At 35.2% G+C, this 20,663-nt stretch overlaps 1 protein-coding gene across 4 annotated transcripts in view; it reads right to left on the bottom strand.

The window, feature by feature from the left end:
• The window catches only part of KCNT2 (potassium sodium-activated channel subfamily T member 2), a 390,920-nt gene that overhangs the window by 168,080 nt on the left and 202,177 nt on the right, over window positions 1–20,663 (bottom strand). For all 4 annotated transcript variants that reach the window (XM_008974047.5, XM_003820605.5, XM_003820604.5 and 1 more), the window contains exon 13: window positions 4,686–4,794. In XM_008974047.5, the coding sequence (XP_008972295.3) occupies window positions 4,686–4,794 (109 nt within the window). The remainder of the gene's footprint in view (window positions 1–4,685; window positions 4,795–20,663) is intronic.

Genomic DNA, 20,663 nt, shown 5'->3' with positions numbered 1-20,663 from the left:
GAGCTTGACAGAGAATACAAAATGTTACAAAAACACATTTTTGTATTAGTCATGTCTATGGCACGCTGCCATTGCCTCTGTCATATGTTTCAGTACCAATTGCCACTTCTAACAAAACTATTATATTGGTAAAAAAAAGTCTCTCACTGGAAAAAAAATGATTTGACATAACCAAAGCCACGCTAACATCTGAATTTTGAACCATAAAAGGTGACACAAATTATTCACAAGAAAGAATCTTTAAAAAATAATGATATTGTGAGAGGGTATTGGAATTTGTATCCTGGTAAAAGAAAACGAGTTTAGGCTGACAATGGAGGTATGAAGATGGAGCCGCCTCCTGTGATACACAAACAGCAATAACTGTTGCAAATGTTCTGGGGGACATGAAGTGCAGCAGTAAGCTTATAGATACAACATGTGAATACCCAGAAAAAGATGAAAAGGGACTCTTTTGAAATAGCCTAAAGTGAGAGATGATAATGGCGTAGACTAGGGTTGTGATGCCGCTGTGGATTAGGTAGTACAACCGATAGGACAAGATGTGGGATTGGATGCAGAGAAGGAAAGCATGACTCACAGGTTTTTGATTGAGTTCTATACAGATGGTGCTGGGAATAATGGGTGAGAAACAGATTTTAAATCAGAGAAAAATCAATAACTATTTTTAGACATCTTAATTTTAAGAGGGCTGTTAGAAATCTAATAAGAGATATTGACCATGCAGTTGAAGATTCAAAACTGAAGCTCATAGTGGATACTGAAGAAGAGTTTTAGTTTTGCAAATTATATAAATAGATGAGATCCTCTAAGAAAAAGGTGAATAGAAAGAAAAAAAAACTCTTTTTAATTTTCCTTGTAGAGAATTTGATGATACATGGACAATGACAATTTTATTTCTTGTGTTCTGATGCTTATATCTTTTACTTTTTTCCAGCTTCACTGCCATTTTTATGATTTCCAGAAAAATACTGGATAAAAGTTGATTTAGTAGACACCTATGTTTGTACCTAAATCACAGCTTTTTAATATGTGATTATTAAATATAATTTTTTCTTGGTTATTTTGAAGATAACTTGTCTTAGATTAAGAAGTTCTTTGGTCCTAGCTTTCCAATAGGTTTTTTTTTAAGTTTTAATTATGAATGAATGTTGAAGTCTGTCTCAAATACTTTACTACATTCATTAAAATTATGATATGGTTATTCTCTTTTAACATAATGATCTATTTCTGGAATAATTTCAACTTGGTGATTATATATTCTTTTATAAATATATTACTCGGTTTGTTTTCCTAAAATATTTTATATAATTTTTCAACTCTGTTAACCAATTAAGTTAGACTCTAAATGTTATTTCCAAAACTATCCTTAATGAGTTTCGTATCAAGGCTATGTTATTCCTGTTAAATGAGTTGGGAAGATATCTTATATTTTCTATTCTCTGAGAAAATGTGTGTAAGCTCAGAATTATATGCTTTTGAAATCTCTCTTATAAACTGTTTGTAAAACATTATGGGAGAGCCCAATTAGTTTTCCTCTAAACAAGTACAATACAAATTTGTTATGAAGATGACGAATAGGCACTCAAGATATAAATTATACCAGTTGCTTAAAATAGGTATCACTTACTGGTGGCTTAAAAATTAAAAAGATACTTCCAAGTATCCTTTTTAGTATTATAATGGCATGAGGGGGTTGTTTCTCATATCATCCCGATTTTACAACTTGAAAAACTCGAGCTTAAAGACTTGAAGAAGCCTGAGGTCATGCAGTCAGTACACAGGACAGCAACTACATCACCATGAAATGTCTCACTCCAGAATTCGCAGTTTCAATCATGTTATTTTGACAAATTTATTATAAAAAGGACAATTTTCTGAAAGTAAACTTTGCTTACTTTTTAAACATAAATTATAATCATGATTATATTTCCACAATTTAGGGTAAACCGAAGGAGCTATTTAAATAAATGGAAATGCAAATGCCTCATTTCATATCTTGTGAATATTGGAATCTACATATTTAATACCTATGAGAGTACAAGGACAAGAATATCATAAATATTGTCAAGTAAATACAATTTTAAATTAAAGTAATTATTATTTTATCACCAACAGTATTAGTTATCTACTGCCACATGACTAGTAACCTCCAAACTTCAGTGACTTAACCACCATTTTATTTCTCAAAACTCTGTGGGTCTGCATGATTCCTTGGGTTGGCTGGTAAGTAAGTTGGGAGCTGGACAGGTGAGGTGCTGGTATGGATGAGCCTCACTTTCCAAGTGATTTTTCATCCTTAGAGAGGCTAAACTGGGTTTCTTTATATGTAGTCTCTGAGCAGTGTTCCAAAACAGCAAAAGCAGAACCAGTATGACCTTTTAAGTCTTAGCTTCTGTTGTTACACAGTGTAAGTTTTGTTAGATTATATTGGTCAAAGCAAATCACAAAGCAAACCTTATATACAAAGATGGGGAAATAGATTTCACCTCTTCATGGTAAAAAGCTGCAAAATCACACGGCAACAGGGCACAGATATATACAGCATGGTTTCTTGAGGGCCATTATTTAAAGAATCTCTTACACAAACTAAGTGACAGCTTGATACACTGCCTTTTGAAAGGAAAAGTCCATAATTTTTTAACTTCATGCTGAGATATAAAATACATGGTATTGTTTTGAGAGCTTCATACATCACTCCAAACTCTTTTTGTGGCATTTTAATGAAACTAGGATGCCTTCATCTTTACACAATGTAAAAAGAGATCCTCTGAAATGTAATCTCAGTCATAAAAGAATGTAGGCACTAATAAAAAGAATTTCATCAGGTGTCAAAATGAGAAATATTGAGATAAATGGTTGGGATAGAATTTGTAAATAATCTATTCATTTTGAAGGTATTATTAAAATAATGACAAAATGAGAATCAGAGAATAGATTAATGCAAATAGTCTGTATTTTTTTTTAGCAGTAGACTTTTTCAGCAAATTTGATCTCTCGATGGAAGCATACCAACGGCATGCTAAAGGGAGAAAGAACTGAAGTCTGCTCTGAATTTTAGTTAAAATACACTCAAAATCACAAATTGTCTTTCGAAAATACATATTGTTTTAAGGTCTTGATACAATATCCATTCATAGAACACTTAATATGTTTCAGACATTATTTATTAAATCCTTACTATTAACCCTGATAAAACAGAGACATAATCTGTATGGCCTTTTAGTAGACAGGAAATAAGGCTCAAAATAGTAATCTGCCTACCTGTCTTAAGTGGTGGCACTCAAATTTAAAGTCATCATTTTAAGATTTTACTTAGTGTTAATGTCATTACTGCCATTCAAAAATTTTGTCGTAGCAAGTCATCACCATGTATATTTAAAATTTTTCAAAAATATTTCTTTTCTTAAATAATAATAAAAATAAGATAGCCTAGTTACAAAGGTCTTTTTAATAAAAAATTGGCATTTGATGAATGCTAATGATATATGTAACAGGTTGTAGATGGAGTACTTCACATATATTTTTCCATTTAATTTCACAAAGCCTTCTACAAAAGAGGCACTGTTATTTTTAAATTTCAGTTAAGAAATAGTCTTAGAGAGGCCCTAGCACCTATCATACTATATAAATCAGAATCTCTATGATCAGTACTTTAAAAATTCTTCCAAAAACATACTAATGTGCAACCAGAGTTGGAAGCTATTACTTTAAATTGTTTGCCATACATTGTTAGGAAAAAAAGTGATGACATAAATTTGGGGAAGGCTAGAGCAAACTGAATAGCAACCATTTCATAATTTTCTTATCATTGCATCAAAATTCCCTAGTATTTACAATTTTTCATTTCAAAATCATACACTAACAGGTAAGAATTTTAAGACATGTAAACACATTTTCTGAAGGAAATACGTTTTGCTGACACATTGCTAAAATGTATTACATTTTAATGACTTTTGGAGCTTTAAACTTTTAAGATAGAATATAATGTAAAACATGGGGTATTTGTGATTGTGGGGAAAACATGCACTTGAATTACTGCTTAAATCAACATTAGCGTTTTTTTTTACAGAAGCATTTAAGAAAAAAAAAGCAAGTACAATTTTGCTGTTCAATTTTCTAGCAATTCAAAGTATAATCTCATGTGATCTGTCATTTTTAAAGCAGTACCTTCAAAAAAGTTCACATGCATCTTTTTCTTGAATTCTTTTCAAAGTCTATTCCCTAAATTAACTCTATTTACATATACCTGAATACATTTCAATGTATTAGTCTATTGCATGGTAAGCCTATGTGTATATTAAACAATTATCTATAGCCAAATATTACCCATCTATGTGTAAATCTATGTATAAATGAGTAGATATGGCACTTGAAATTTGTGTCTATATTATGCATAAATCTACTACTGCTAATATATTTAGGCTTATTAAGGCATCCATTATGTTAAGGTACTAAAATCACCAAGTTATATAAAAAAAATTAAGACTCAAGCAAAAGTATTATCTTGTCACATATTAAAGTGGATAAATCCTCTCGTATCAAGTAAATTAGTTTTAATAATCATTTTCAGTTCTTTAGAATCTTGAATACTTTAAGTTGCCACTTAGTTCAGAGACTTAACCCTTAAGCCACTATAGGAGTTTCAGGAAATTCAATGGATCTCATGCAAGATAAAAACTTACCAGCAAATTTGATGTGAAATTTATTTTCAGGCTTTAATATCTGGACATACAAAGGACAATTTGGAGCAAAATCTTTCACAGCCCATGCTCTCAAAATTGTTTGGTGATCCTGAAGTGATCAAAATAAAAATATCATAGCATAAGTTACAATGTTTATAACATATAAAGTAAAAGTAAGCAATCAGTTTGCTTGGTCACATCCATAGTTAAAACTTAAACATAAAAATTACTCTGAGGACTTGTTAAGGATACCTATTATTTCCATAGAAGAAGGTAGTAATAGCTAATTCAATCATAGCTAATTACTAGCACTTAGAATATTAGAAAAGATTAAGAGAAAAAATAGCTAGACAGACTTAAAAATAATTTTCCTAGAAAATTTCTGCAGTCAGAAGCTTTCAGACATGTAGCAAAATAGTTTGTAATAGGAATTTCCAAGGAGAAATCAAAAATGTACATATAATAATAACATGCTTAGAAAATTACTTTTTCATATAATAGTAAAGGTAAAATAATTTTGACCTGTGTGTATGTGTGTGTGTGTGTGTGTGTGTGTGTGTGTACCTGTATGGTATGTTTGAAGACATAAAAAACTCTTAGATATAATAAAATACATCAAAAAAAGTTTTTAAAAAGACACTTAAAGTAAGAAAGGGAATCAAAACCATGCTTAACACGAACTCCTTTACATAGTAGTCACCCCATAAATTCAATGAATTGAAAAAATCAAGGAAGATTATTAGATAAATGAACCACACAGTTAGCTAATACATTTTTGGAAAGGAAGCACAAAGGTGCTCTAGGGTAGCACTGTCCATATAACAGTCACCAGCCACATAATTCTATTTAAATTTGAAGTAACTAAACTTAAACAAAGTTAAGACTGTAATTACTCAATCACACTAGCCACATTTCAAGTGCTCATAGTTGCACATGGCTAGTGGCTACCATATTAGAAAGTGGAGGTATAGAAATTTTTCACCATCACAGAAAGTTCTATTTGACAGCACTATTAGTGAAAGGAAAGGAAGATCCAAAATACAGATAGACACGAGGGACTGTTTATCCAAATGCAGATAGAAGAAGTTGTTATTTATGGTTGGAAACTGCTATAGACAGAATGATCGTGTCCTCCCCAAATTTACATGTTGAAATCCTACCCTGCATTGTGAAGGTAGTAGGAGATGAGGCCTCTGGTAGGCCTCATCGTGAGGGCAGTCATCATGAATGGGATTAATACCCATATAAAAGACACCCGAGAGAGAGCTCCCTCACTTCTTCAGCCATGTAAGGATGTTGCAAGAAGACAACCATCTAGGAACCAGGAAGCCAGTCTTTATCAGACGTTGAGTCGGCTGGCTCCTTGATTTTGGACTTTGCAGCCTCCAGAATTGTGAGCAATACATTTCTGTTGTCTATAATCCACCCAGTCTATGCTATTTTGTTATAGCAACTCAAAACAAGATAGTAACTTTAAGTTACAAGAAAGTTGATGAATAGTAGTCCAGCATGGTTTACATGTACCATATGTACCTTACAGGCAAATATTCAAATATCAGAATGAGCCCAATAATTCTACTAAGATTCATCAAGTGAATACTTGTTAATCAATTTTACATGCTTTTAAATCTGAGGTTTGAGGGTTATAGATAACTTAATGGAGGATTACTGTTATTTCTCTTTCACTAGAAGTACACAATTTTAAAGGAAAGGGAAAAAATAGAAAGTAAACCACTATATAAGTAAAAGGATGCCAAGTTATAATTTTTATTTTATTTTATTTCATTATGTTTAGTGTTGTGTTGAAGACAATGGGCCATTCTAGGGGTTTTAATCCTGCTTTATCCCTCAGTATCTAATTAGACTTGGACAAGTTAAATTTCCTCATTAGTAAAATGCAGATATTCTGTATCTTACAGGATTTCTAAGGTGAAATAGACAACACACATACACCTTTTAATAGAGGTTGGCAGTCAGTTACTGAGAAAACATAAGTTGTTTTTCTTATTATGTGTATCATCTTAGTAATAGTGAAGTAATATCATTAAGGATAAAAGATAAAGAACACAAATGAATTTCTTAGGAAAAATTTAAAGTGAGACTTATCTGCTGACACCAGCAAGAAATGTAACATTAATAATAAAAGAAGAAATAGAAGAGGCCAGGAGGTCTATCAATATGAAAGAATAAGCTCCTAATAAATTGTCCTTGCATATGACAACTATTAAAAAATCTATAGAACAAGCATATAAAGGCCCTAGTAAACGAACTAAAGTAGGCAGATTTTAGAGGAAAATTAAAACTTGGAGGAAGTATCTTGCATGTTATAATTTCCCTGTTTTTGCTGCTGTGACCTGAGGGCAGCTGTGGTTACCACAACAGCACAAGTTGGCTAAGACTCCACAGAAAACCTGCCAGAACAACAAGCGAATGGAGTCTGGAACAACCAGAGCCACCAGACACAGGAAAAGGGAGAGGCAACAAAGAGAAACCACAAATTCTGTGAATGAGTGTAAACATCTTTGGCTGACCTCTGAACCAAGAATCCATGGCAAAGCATAAAAACAATCTGAGCTGACATTTGTGAAGCACTACCAACCTCAATGGTGATGGAGTTTGCTTTATTTTGAGTTTAAGCAACTTAGCCTCTGCTAAAATGAGAGAACTAACATTATTTGGAAGAATACAGGAGAATCCAAGCCTCCGCAACATAACACAATATCCAAAATACAATGCAGTATTATTCAATTTATGAATTTCCAGAAAAATGTGACTTATTTGCATGGGAAACAAACAAAATGATAACCAATAGATGGTAGCTACTAGACAGTCTGAGATGTTAGAATTAGCAGAGAAGGACTTAAAGCTGCTACTAGAACTATGATCAGTAATGTAATGAAAAACATGTTTGTAATAAAAAAAAAGAAAATTTCAGCAGAGTAATATAAAGTATTTTTAGGTTAAAAAGCTGAAGTTTATGAAGAAACACATTCACTATATGGGCTTTGAAACAGATTGGGAATGACAGAAGAAAGGAGTCAGTGAACTTGAACATAGATCAATAGAATTTACCCAATTTGAAAAACAAAGAGAAAAGGTAAGGAAAAGGGAACAGAGTTCAGGAACTTGTGTAACACGGTAAAAAGGTCTTACATAATATAATTGAATTCCCAAAAAGAAAACAAAAGAGAAAAACTAGCAGAAAATGATTTTAAGAAATAATGACTAGAAACTTTTTAATTTTGTAGAAGACATATACTTATAAGTTCAAGAAAATTAGCAAAATCTAAACTATATAAACAAAAAGATAACCATGCCTAGCCACATTGTATTCAAACTGTTAAAAAACAAAAATAAAGACAAAATCTTGACAGCACCCAAAGAAAGTCATATGGCCAAGGACTCTCATCAAAAATCCTGAAAGCCAGAAAACCCTGGAAAAAATTCTAAAGTTTAGAATGAAGGAAAAAAACTATGAAACCAGACCTTTACATCTAGCAAAAACTCCCTCAAAGAGGAAGGTGAAATAAAGGACTTTTTAAAATAAAGAAATGTACTTTCCTTATTCTAAAATAAGGAAATGTACTCCCATTGGAATCATACTACAAGAAAAGTTTAAGAAAACTATATAAACTCAAGAAAAATGATACCAGGGAGAAAGAACTTCAGAAATAAAACAAGAGTAACAAATGTTTAATGTTTTAATGACTATAAAAATCCATTTCCTCTTAACTTCTATAAAATATATAATCTGAATAAAGCACAATTTATAATATTGTTTAGTGTAGTTTCTAATCTATGGATAAATTATTATATCTAACAACAATAACATAAGAGACAGTAGAAAAGGAATAAATGCAAGTTTATAATTTTAACAAGTGGTATAACAATGATATAAAGCTCACTATGAAGCAGTAAGAATGTGTATTGTAATCCCTACAGCACTCACAAAAAAAATTCAAAAGGCACATCTAAAAAGCCAATAGGTATATTACATTCAGTGCTTTACAAAATCAAATAATAAAAAATGTGGGAAAGGAAAAACAGAGGAACCAAAATCAGAGGAAACAAACAAAACAATTTAGATAGAGCTATATCTAACCATATTAATAATGACATTAAATGCCAATGGACTAAACATGTTGAAACACAAAGATGTAGATAGCAAGAAAACAAACAACTCTATTTAAAATTGGGCCAGAGATCAAAACAAACATCTGACCAAAGAACGTATACAGATTAGAAGAATGAAAAGATAGTTAACTCATGTCATTAGAGAGTTGCAAATTAAAACAGCAAGACATCACTAAACACTTTTCATAATAGCTAAAATCTAAAGTGCTGAAAACACCAAATACTAGAGAGGACACAGATCAACAGGAAGTTGCATTCATTGCTGGGAGGGAATGCAAAATGATACATCAAATTTGGAATACATTTTGACAATTTCTTACAAAACTAAGTATACCCTAACCAAATAATCCAGCAATTGGGCTCCTTAGTATTTACCTAAGTGAACAGAAAATGTAGGTCTCCACAAAAACATGCACGTATGTGCTTAAAACAACTTAATTTATAATTACAAACACTTGGAGGTAACCAAGACATACTTCAATAGATGAATGGATAAACCGTGCCACATCCATACAACGGAATATTTGGCAATGCAAAGAAATGCACTATCAATCCAAGAAAAGACATGCAAAACCTCAAATGCATATTGCTAAGTGAATCTGAAAAGGCTACATACTGCATGATTACAACTATATGTCATTGTAGAAATGCAAAATTATGGAGATAGTACAGAGGTCAGTGGTTGCCAGGTTGGGGAAAAGAAAGGACAGAAGGATGTATAGGTAGAGCAGATAATATTTTTAAGACCCTAAAACTATTCCTTATGATATTGTAATGGTGAATGCATGTCATATTACATTTATCAAAACCCACAGAATATACAATATAAAGAGTGAACCCTAATGTAAACTATGGGTTTTAGTTAAATAATTTATCAATATTGGTTCATCAGTTTCAACAAATGTATCACAATAATGGAAGATGTTAAAAATAGGAAAATGGGGTGTAGGGGGAGAGGAGTGTAGGGGGTGAGATACGGACATTCTCTATATTTTTTGTTCCATTCTCTCTGTAAACCTAAAATGGCTTAACAATAATAACAAAAAGTCTAGTTTATTTTTTTAAAAAGTAAGTGAGAAAAGCATGATCTGTAGAGTCACAAACCTTGGGCTCTAATCTTCACTTCAGAGGTTACAAAAATGCATGAGTAAAGGGAAGTTACCACGGATCTGATTCTTCTTACAGAAGTTTTGGTTATTGTATAATGGATGTGTGCAACTTACTTTTCTTATTTATCTTAACCCTTGGCAACAGTTGATTTGTAGACCACTGGCTCCCTAAAACATCCTCGTTTGGCTTATCTGACACCATGCACTTGGTTATCCTTTGACATTCTTATCCCAAACTGAACTCATCTTGCTACTGGTAGTCCTCCCTTTTCCCAAAAGAAAATACTAATAGATACTAAATCTTCAGCTTCTCTGTCTCACTTACCTTGCATTTAGTGAGTTCTCAAATCTTGTTGATTATGCCTCTAAAGACTGCTCTAATAGCTTCCACTTTTCTCCAGCACCAGTGCCACAGCCTAATCTAAAAACTTGTCACTTCTGGCTTGGAGTAAGGGCAACAGCTCCCCAGTCAGCCTATCTCAAGCTTTATAACATTTTTTTCACTAATTCTGTAATCTTATCAGATGCAGTTTTTTCCAACTAAAATTCTTACTGTTGTACGTGGCTACTTAAAATCCTACAGTGGTTTCGTTTCTTTTGGCATCAAATTCAAACTTCTTAACAAGGCTTACGACAACCTTTATTAAATGTTTCCCAAACTATTTCCTCAGTCTTCGCATTCTTCTCTCTAGCGATAATGCACATTCTCCACTCATAACCAGCATTTCCCACCTAGGACCGTTTGCCAAGAACATTCTTTATGGGCTCAGCCCTATTCATGCCTCTCATCCCTGCTAAAAAGTCACTTATCTAGGAAGCCTTTTCTTCTGACTACTGGTAAATTAGGATAGATGATGCTACTTGATCCCATTGTATTCTGTGAACAATTAACCCCATCTAATTTTTAGCATTTTTAAAAGTTGGTCCTCCCTAAACTATAAGCTTGATGAAGGCAAGGGCCATGTCTACATTTTGCTCACCCTAGCTTATCCCCAGAACCTAGCATTCATTTGCATATCACAGGTGAATAAGAAAAACAATATTTACTTCATATTGATAGTGTGAACATTAAATGTGATAATATAAAGAGAATTAGGCATATAGAAAGCATTTAGCAAATATTTCAATTCAATGGATGAATACATGAGATAAAGTACCTATTCTGAAATCTTCCTTGTTTTATTCATATTTTATGCCCTCACAAAACAGAACAAACATCAGTAATTTTGAGTGGGTCGTTAAGTGAGGAAAAAGGAAAAGAGCTGTATAACATGGCATAAATATGATATGAGAAATAGAAAAGAAAAATTTTCCTAATACAGATAATTAAACTAACAAAGAAACAAGATTTCACTTCATTTTTTTTTTTCTAAAAGTAGAAGATTGATTTTTTAAAACTTTTCTTGGGGACAAATTCATCCTTAAGTAAAGTGCTCCATATTTCAAATCATAGAGTAAAATGTTTATTGTGATATCCTTAGAATAAAAATGCTGTAATAATAAAGATAGTTAACTTGGGACACTACCACATCATCTGACTGTCTGTTGCTACTGTGAAACAGAACATTTTACCCAAAGTCAGTTTGCCTAAAAATTAAATTAGTGAAGAATGAATGTCTCCATAAAATTCAACTTAATAAACTGTACTATCTAAAAGGTATTTGTTGTTGTTCTAAGGACTTACAATAAATCACTTTACCTATGGCAGGAATTATTTTACTGAAATCCAAATAACCCATTAAAGAACTCAGACATTTTAGATGAAATTTTATAAATGAATTATTTACCTCTCCATAAATTTATAATTTTTATTAGACTCTCAAACAGAGTCTGTCATCTACACGTGATAAAACATTGGTCTGATCAAAGGCATCACTTTCCTTTCGATTTTTAATTTATAAAATACATCTGCAGCACTTGAAAATTGATCTATTTACCCTGCATACTTTGAGTATATCTTGCTAACTTATTCATTGGACACTTTATTTTTTAAGATTACTAGTATATAAAGTGAAACTGAATTGTAAAACTTAAAATAATACATGTAGATAGATTTGCCCAAAATTTATAAGCGATTGAGCAAACTAATCACAAACACTTATAAAATAAATAAAGAGTAAAAAAAGTCTTATGGCAATCTGGAGAACAAACCTGTCTTGAAAACATTCGAATGTATTGTTGTATAAACAATTCTTGCCAAATGTAATCCTTGCCCAGAGAACAATTTCTTCACAGATGGCCCTAGGAAGGCCTCACAGTAGATTGGACTCAAAAGCACCTTGAGGTCAGGGTCTATTTTGTTCATAATTAGAACATCCAGGTCTAATATGTAGACTGTTAAAAAGTATAAGGTTAGATTACATACACATATATCTGATAATATCAAAAACTGGAGGTAATTCTGATACAGAAGATTCATAGTATTTATCATCTATAACTAATTGACCTAACTTCATGACTGAATTAAGAAAATGATACATTTCATTGTGATTAATTGTAATTGATGTCTTTAGAGAAGTATGCTTCAAATTTGATATATACTTATTTTAAATACAAAAATAATTCAAAAGTGCTCTTAAATAAAAATACTTTAAAAGAAAATAGCCAAAATCACTAAAAAATTCTCCACCATTAAAATACGTGGCTGCATTTTACGATAGAATAGCTGGCTATCAGAAAGTAGAAAATCAGGCCAACTAGTTGTAGTCTAATTAAACTATATTACTCACCCAAACCTATAGGCTCAACAGTGGCCTAGTCTTCATGAACAATCTACATCAAAGTCAAAAAAAAAAAAAATTAAAAGAAGACTTGGTCTAGCATTCTGGGCCTCAGCATTCAAACTTGTATGGCTGTAAATATAATTTTGTCCTCCTGCCAAGTTTCAGCAGAAGGGATTTAACAGTATATCTGGGACTGAAACATTACCTTGGGTTCTAGTTTTAGGGAAAAAAGTCCTTGCTTTTTCAATAATCTCTCAGGGACTGTAATTCTGCTTTTGATTCCCACTCTTGTGGCTGAAAATTTACCACTCCTTACAGATACTTAATGATAAAAACCTGCTTGCCTGTCGGAATCTCCATATATATTATCAAAATCTTACCAGAAATTTTGGGACTGAGCAGCAAGTCAACATAATTGCCAATTCAAAAGCCTACTTTTTGTTTTTCCTTATAGAGCAGCTAAACTCATTTTGTACTCTTTCTGAAAGCTGAAACACTGTATCGTTTACTAGTCCTTGGTCTGAGTTGGAGTAATTAATCCAGAACGATACACTCCATAAATTGTATATTTTACTTACTTAAATCCTCTCCCAGGTTTTGAAGGAAACTACCCTCAACACCAAATCCAATTCCAGATCTTAATCCTCTTGAATTTTCCCTGATCTAGTTACTCAATTTAACATAGTCACGACCACACTATCCAAAAACCTCTTGAAATTCACTGGTATACAAATGTCAAATGAATAATAAAGTGATTCGTAAAGAGGTCAGGTTATCTTGACGGCGTGTAACTGAAGTCCAGGGATGTACATCTGTCAAAAATTTACCAAAAATTATTTCTGAGTGTACTAAAAACTCAGTTATATTAGGGATTTCAAGGTATCTTTTCAAGTTTAAAATTCTGTGATTTTTGAGAATGGTAAGGAAAATATTTTTGAAAACAAGTCACTAACCACAGGGTTGACTAAAGAGCTAAATAAAATTGCAAAATCTCCCAAAAGAATCTAAGGTACATTTCATTAGGGAATGACATAGTACAGATGATTATGTGCTTGTTTCAGTGCCTGAAGTGGATCTTCTTAAAACAAAACATACTTGAAAAAAACAGTGAAAAAGCTTCCATAGCAAACATTTTATTTCAGCTCTTTTCTCATGCTGTCTGAAGGGTACATGAAGGGAAATCACTGAGTGCTCAGTGATTGTTTGCTTTCTTTTCTAAGATACCATATGTTCAAAAATGCATGTAATAATCAAGAATAAATATGTCTTTGACATTTAAGAGGAAAGTCAGCAGCATGAGCCGGGAATAAAAACAATTTTTTTTTTCTGAGAGTTACAACTTTATTTTATTTTATTTTATTTTTTATTTTTTAATTATACTTTAAGTTTTAGGGTACACGTGCACATTGTGCAGGTTAGTTACATATGTATACATATGCCATGCTGGTGCGCTGCACACACTAACTTGTCATCTAGCATTAGGTATATCTCCTAATGCTATCCCTCCCCCTTCCCCCCTCCCCACCACAGTCCCCAGAGTGTGATATTCCCCTTCCTGTGTCCATATGATCTCATTGTTCAATTCCCACCCATGAGGGAGAATATGCGGTGTTTGGTTTTTTGTTCTTGCGATAGTTTACTGAGAATGATGGTTTCCAATTTCATCCATGTCCCTACAAAGGACATGAACTCATCATTTTCTATGGCTGCATAGTATTCCATGGTGTATATGTGCCACATTTTCTTAATCCAGTCTATCATTGTTGGACATTTGGGTTGGTTCCAAGTCTTTGCTATTGTGAATAATGCCGCAATAAACATACGTGTGCATGTGTCTTTATAGCAGCATGATTTATAGTCACTTGGGTATATACCCAGTAATGGGATGGCTGGGTCAAATGGTATTTCTAGTTCTAGATCCCTGAGGAATCGCCACACTGACTTCCACAATGGTTGAACTAGTTTACAGTCCCACCAACAGTGTAAAAGTGTTCCTATTTCTCCACATCCTCTCCAGCACCTGTTGTTTCCTGACTTTTTAATGATTGCCATTCTAACTGGTGTGAGATGGTATCTCATTGTGGTTTTGGTTTGCATTTCTCTGATGGCCAGTGATGATGAGCATTTTTTCATGTGTTTTTTGGCTGCATAAATGTCTTCTTTTGAGAAGTGTCTGTTCATGTCCTTTGCCCACTTTTTGATGGGGTTGTTTGTTTTTTTCTTGTAAATTTGTTTGAGTTCATTGTAGATTCTGGATATTAGCCCTTTGTCAGATGAGTGGGTTGCAAAAATTTTCTCCCATGTTGTAGGTTGCCTGTTCACTCTGATGGTAGTTTCTTTTGCTGTGCAGAAGCTCTTTAGTTTAATTAGATCCCATTTGTCAATTTTGGCTTTTGTTGCCATTGCTTTTGGTGTTTTGGACATGAAGTCCTTGCCCACGCCTATGTCCTGAATGGTATTGCCTAGGTTTTCTTCTAGGGTTCTTATGGTTTTAGGTCTGACGTTTAAATCTTTAATCCATCTTGAATTGATTTTTGTATAAGGTGTAAGGAAGGGATCCAGTTTCAGCTTTCTACATATGGCTAGCCAGTTTTCCCAGCACCATTTATTAAATAGAGAATCCTTTCCCCATTGCTTGTTTTTCTCAGGTTTGTCAAAGATCAGATAGTTGTAGGTAAGCGGCGTTATTTCTGAGGGCTCTGTTCTGTTCCATTGATCTATATCTCTGTTTTGGTACCAGTACCATGCTGTTTTGGTTACTGTAGCCTTGTAGTATAGTTTGAAGTCAGGTAGTGTGATGCCTCCAGCTTTGTTCTTTTGGCTTAGGATTGACTTGGTGATGCGGGCTCTTTTTTGGTTCCATATGAACTTTCAAGTAGTTTTTTCCAATTCTGTGAAGAAAGTCATTGGTAGCTTGATGGGGATGGCATTGAATCTGTAAATTACCTTGGGCAGTATGGCCATTTTCATGATATTGATTCTTCCTACCCATGAGCATGGAATGTTCTTCCATTTGTTGGTATCTTCTTTTATTTCCTTGAGCAGTGGTTTGTAGTTCTCCTTGAAGAGGTCCTTCACATCCCTTGTAAGTTGGATTCCTAGGTATTTTATTCTCTTTGAAGCAATTGTGAATGGGAGTTCACTCATGATTTGGCTCTCTGTTTGTCTGTTGTTGGTATATAGGAATGCTTGTGATTTTTGTACATTGATTTTGTATCCTGAGACTTTGCTGAAGTTGCTTATCAGCTTAAGGAGATTTTGGGCTGAGACGATGGGGTTTTCTAGATAAACAATCATGTCATCTGCAAACAGGGACAATTTGACTTCCTCTTTTCCTAATTGAATACCCTTTATTTCCTTCTCCTGCCTGATTGCCCTGGCCAGAACTTCCAACACTATGTTGAATAGGAGTGGTGAGAGAGGGCATCCCTGTCTTGTGCCAGTTTTCAAAGGGAATGCTTCCAGTTTTTGCCCATTCAGTATGATATTGGCTGTGGGTCTGTCATAGATAGCTCTTATTATTTTGAAATACGTCCCATCAATACCTAATTTATTGAGAGTTTTTAGCATGAAGGGTTGTTGAATTTTGTCAAAGGCTTTTTCTGCATCTATTGAGATAATCATGTGGTTTTTGTCTTTGGCTCTGTTTATATGCTGGATTACATTTATTGATTTGCGTATATTGAACCAGCCTTGCATCCCAGGGATGAAGCCCACTTGATCATGGTGGATAAGCTTTTGGATGTGCTGCTGGATTCGGTTTGCCAGTATTTTATTGAGGATTTTTGCATCAATGTTCATCAAGGATATTGGTCTAAAATTCTCTTTTTTGGTTGTGTCTCTGCCATGCTTTGGTATCAGAATGATGCTGGCCTCATAAAATGAGTTAGGGAGGATTCCCTCTTTTTCTATTGATTGGAATAGTTTCAGAAGGAATGGTACCATTTCCTCCTTGTACCTCTGGTAGAATTCGGCTGTGAATCCATCTGGTCCTGGACTCTTTTTGGTTGGTAAACTATTGATTATTGCCACAATTTCAGCTCCTGTTATTGGTCTATTCAGAGATTCAACTTCTTCCTGGTTTAGTCTTGGGAGAGTGTATGTGTTGAGGAATTTATCCATTTCTTCTAGATTTTCTAGTTTATTTGCGTAGAGGTGTTTGTAGTATTCTCTGATGGTAGTTTGTATTTCTGTGGGATCGGTGGTGATATTCCCTTTATCATTTTTTATTGTGTCTATTTGATTCTTCTCTCTTTTTTTCTTTATTAGTCTTGCTAGCGTTCTATCAATTTTGTTGATCCTTTCAAAAAACCAGCTCCTGGATTCATTGATTTTTTGAAGGGTTTTTTGTGTCTCTATTTCCTTCAGTTCTGCTCTGATTTTAGTTATTTCTTGCCTTCTGCTAGCTTTTGAATGTGTTTGCTCTTGCTTTTCTAGTTCTTTTAAATGTGATGTTAGGGTGTCAATTTTGGATCTTTCCTGCTTTCTCTTGTGGGCATTTAGTGCTATAAATTTCCCTCTACACACTGCTTTGAATGCGTCCCAGAGATTCTGGTATGTTGTGTCTTTGTTCTCGTTGGTTTCAAAGAACATCTTTATTTCTGCCTTCATTTCGTTATGTACCCAGTAGTCATTCAGGAGCAGGTTGTTCAGTTTCCATGTAGATGAGCGGCTTTGAGTGAGATTCTTAATCCTGAGTTCTAGTTTGATTGCACTGTGGTCTGAGAGATAGTTTGTTATAATTTCTGTTCTTTTACATTTGCTGAGGAGAGCTTTACTTCCAACTATGTGGTCAATTTTGGAATAGGTGTGGTGTGGTGCTGAAAAAAATGTATATTCTATTGATTTGGGGTGGAGAGTTCTGTAGATGTCTATTAGGTCTGCTTGGTGCAGAGCTGAGTTCAATTCCTGGGTATCCTTGTTGACTTTCTGTCTCGTTGATCTGTCTAATGTTGACAGTGGTGTGTTAAAGTCTCCCATTATTAATGTGTGGGAGTCTAAGTCTCTTTGTAGGTCACTCAGGACTTGCTTTATGAATCTGGGTGCTCCTGTATTGGGTGCATATATATTTAGGATAGTTAGCTCCTCTTGTTGAATTGATCCCTTTACCGTTATGTAATGGCCTTCTTTGTCTCTTTTGATCTTTGTTGGTTTAAAGTCTGTTTTATCAGAGACTAGGATTGCAACCCCTGCCTTTTTTTGTTTTCCATTTGCTTGGTAGATCTTCCTCCATCCTTTTATTTTGAGCCTATGTGTGTCTCTGCACGTGAGATGGGTTTCCTGAATACAGCACCCTGATAGGTCTTGACTCTTTATCCAACTTGCCAGTCTGTGTCTTTTAATTGGAGAATTTAGTCCATTTCCATTTAAAGTTAATATTGTTATGTGTGAATTTGATCCTGTCATTATGATGTTAGCTGGTGATTTTGCTCGTTAGTTGATGCAGTTTCTTCCTAGTCTCGATGGTCTTTACATTTTGGCATGATTTTGCAGCGGCTGGTACCGGTTGTTCCTTTCCATGTTTAGCGCTTCCTTCAGCAGCTCTTTTAGGGCAGGCCTGGTGGTGACAAAATCGGTCAGCATTTGCTTGTCTGTAAAGTATTTTATTTCTCCTTCACTTATGAAGCTTAGTTTGGCTGGATATGAAATTCTGGGTTGAAAATTCTTTTCTTTAAGAATGTTGAATATTGGCCCCCACTCTCTTCTGGCTTGTAGGGTTTCTGCCGAGAGATCCGCTGTTAGTCTGATGGGCTTCCCTTTGAGGGTAACCCGACCTTTCTCTCTGGCTGCCCTTAACATTTTTTCCTTCATTTCAACTTTGGTGAATCTGACAATTATGTGTCTTGGAGTTGCTCTTCTCGAGGAGTATCTTTGTGGCGTTCTCTGTATTTCCTGAATCTGAACGTTGGCCTGCCTTGCTAGATTGGGGAAGTTCTCCTGGATGATATCCTGCAGAGTGTTTTCCAACTTGGTTCCATTCTCCGCATCACTTTCAGGTACACCAATCAGATGTAGATTTGGTCTTTTCACATAGTCCCATATTTCTTGGAGGCTTTGCTCATTTCTTTTTATTCTTTTTTCTCTAAACTTCCCTTCTCGCTTCATTTCATTCATTTCATCTTCCATTGCTGATACCCTTTCTTCCAGTTGATCGCATCGGCTCCTGAGGCTTCTGCATTCTTCACGTAGTTCTCGAGCCTTGGTTTTCAGCTCCATCAGCTCCTTTAAGCACTTCTCTGTATTGGTTATTCTAGTTATACATTCTTCTAAATTTTTTTTAAAGTTTTCAACTTCTTTGCCTTTGGTTTGAATGTCCTCCCGTAGCTCAGAGTAATTTGATCGTCTGAAGCCTTCTTCTCTCAGCTCGTCAAAATCATTCTCCATCCAGCTTTGTTCTGTTGCTGGTGAGGAACTGCATTCCTTTGGAGGAGGAGAGGCGCTCTGCGTTTTAGAGTTTCCAGTTTTTCTGTTCTGTTTTTTCCCCATCTTTGTGGTTTTATCTACTTTTGGTCTTTGATGATAGTGATGTACAGATGGGTTTTCAGTGTGGATGTCCTTTCTGTTTGTTAGTTTTCCTTCTAACAGACAGGACCCTCAGCTGCAGGTCTGTTGGAATACCCTGCTGTGTGAGTTGTCAGTGTGCCCCTGCTGGGGGGTGCCTCCCAGTTAGGCTGCTCGGGGGTCAGGGGTCAGGGACCCACTTGAGGAGGCAGTCTGCCCGTTCTCAGATCTCCAGCTGCGTGCTGGGAGAACCACTGCTCTCTTCAAAGCTGTCAGACAGAGACATTTAAGTCTGCAGAGGTTACTGCTGTCTTTTTGTTTGTCTGTGCCCTGCCCCCAGAGGTGGAGCCTACAGAGGCAGGCAGGCCTCCTTGAGCTGTGGTGGGCTCCACCCAGTTCGAGCTTCCGGGCTGCTTTGTTTACCTAAGCAAGCCTGGGCAATGGCGGGCGCCCCTCCCCCAGCCTCGCTGCCTCCTTGCAGTTTGATCTCAGACTGCTGTGCTAGCAATCAGCGAGACTCCGTGGGCGTAGGACCCTCCAAGCCAGGTGTGGGATATAGTCTCGTGGTGCGCCGTTTTTTTAAGCCGGTCTGAAAAGCGCAATATTCGGGTGGGAGTGACCCGATTTTCCAGGTGCGTCTGTCACCCCTTTCTTTGACTCGGAAAGGGAACTCCCTGACCCCTTGCGCTTCCCAGGTGAGGCAATGCCTCGCCCTGCTTTGGCTCGCTCACAGTGCGTGCACCCACTGGCCTGCGCCCACTGTCTGGCACTCCCTAGTGAGATGAACCCGGTACCTCAGATGGAAATGCAGAAATCACCCATCTTCTGCGTCGCTCACGCTGGGAGCTGTAGACTGGAGCTGTTCCTATTCGGCCATCTTGGCTCCTCCCAGCAGTATTGATTTTGAGAGTTACAACTTTAAAGCCTTGGGAGTCAAATACCTAAGATGCCTCAAAGTTTCTCCCCTCAGTGTGAATAAACATTAGACAGGTTTCCTCCTGACTGTAGGCCTCTGACCTCTCTTTACTTAGAACGTTTATTTTAGAAAATTTTCCATTATAAATTCTTTCTCTGCTCCTTTGGGATGTGAATCTTCCCTGTGCCACTTGCCAATGTTTCTCGAGGGCCTGGAGCCTCCCTCTGCCCTGATAATGTTAACTGTTATTTCACTAAGCAAATGGAAACAAGAAAAATCAACTTCCACAAGCTCTTTTCACTACATGGGGCCACAAACATACCTTCTATATATACTGTTTTCCCTTTTGTTAAAATGGATGAAAGTTTTACGCCCTTATCCAAGAAAAACCTTCCACTCCTGCATAAGATAACATCCTATTATTTTCTTTCATGATCAATTTTGCCATCTTTGGTAGATATTTATCATATTTACTGGCCAAAATCTTTCCCACTAAAAAAAATAAAAAAAGGAAAAGAAGGAAACAAAGCTTGCATTGATCAAACATTACCCATCAGTTACTGCCTCATTTCATTGCACTCATGTACAGAAAACA

The sequence above is a fragment of the Pan paniscus genome, chromosome 1 (genome assembly GCF_029289425.2).
Source record: "Pan paniscus chromosome 1, NHGRI_mPanPan1-v2.0_pri, whole genome shotgun sequence".
Taxonomy (NCBI): domain Eukaryota; kingdom Metazoa; phylum Chordata; class Mammalia; order Primates; family Hominidae; genus Pan; species Pan paniscus.
This window is presented reverse-complemented; position numbering and strand designations above follow the sequence as displayed.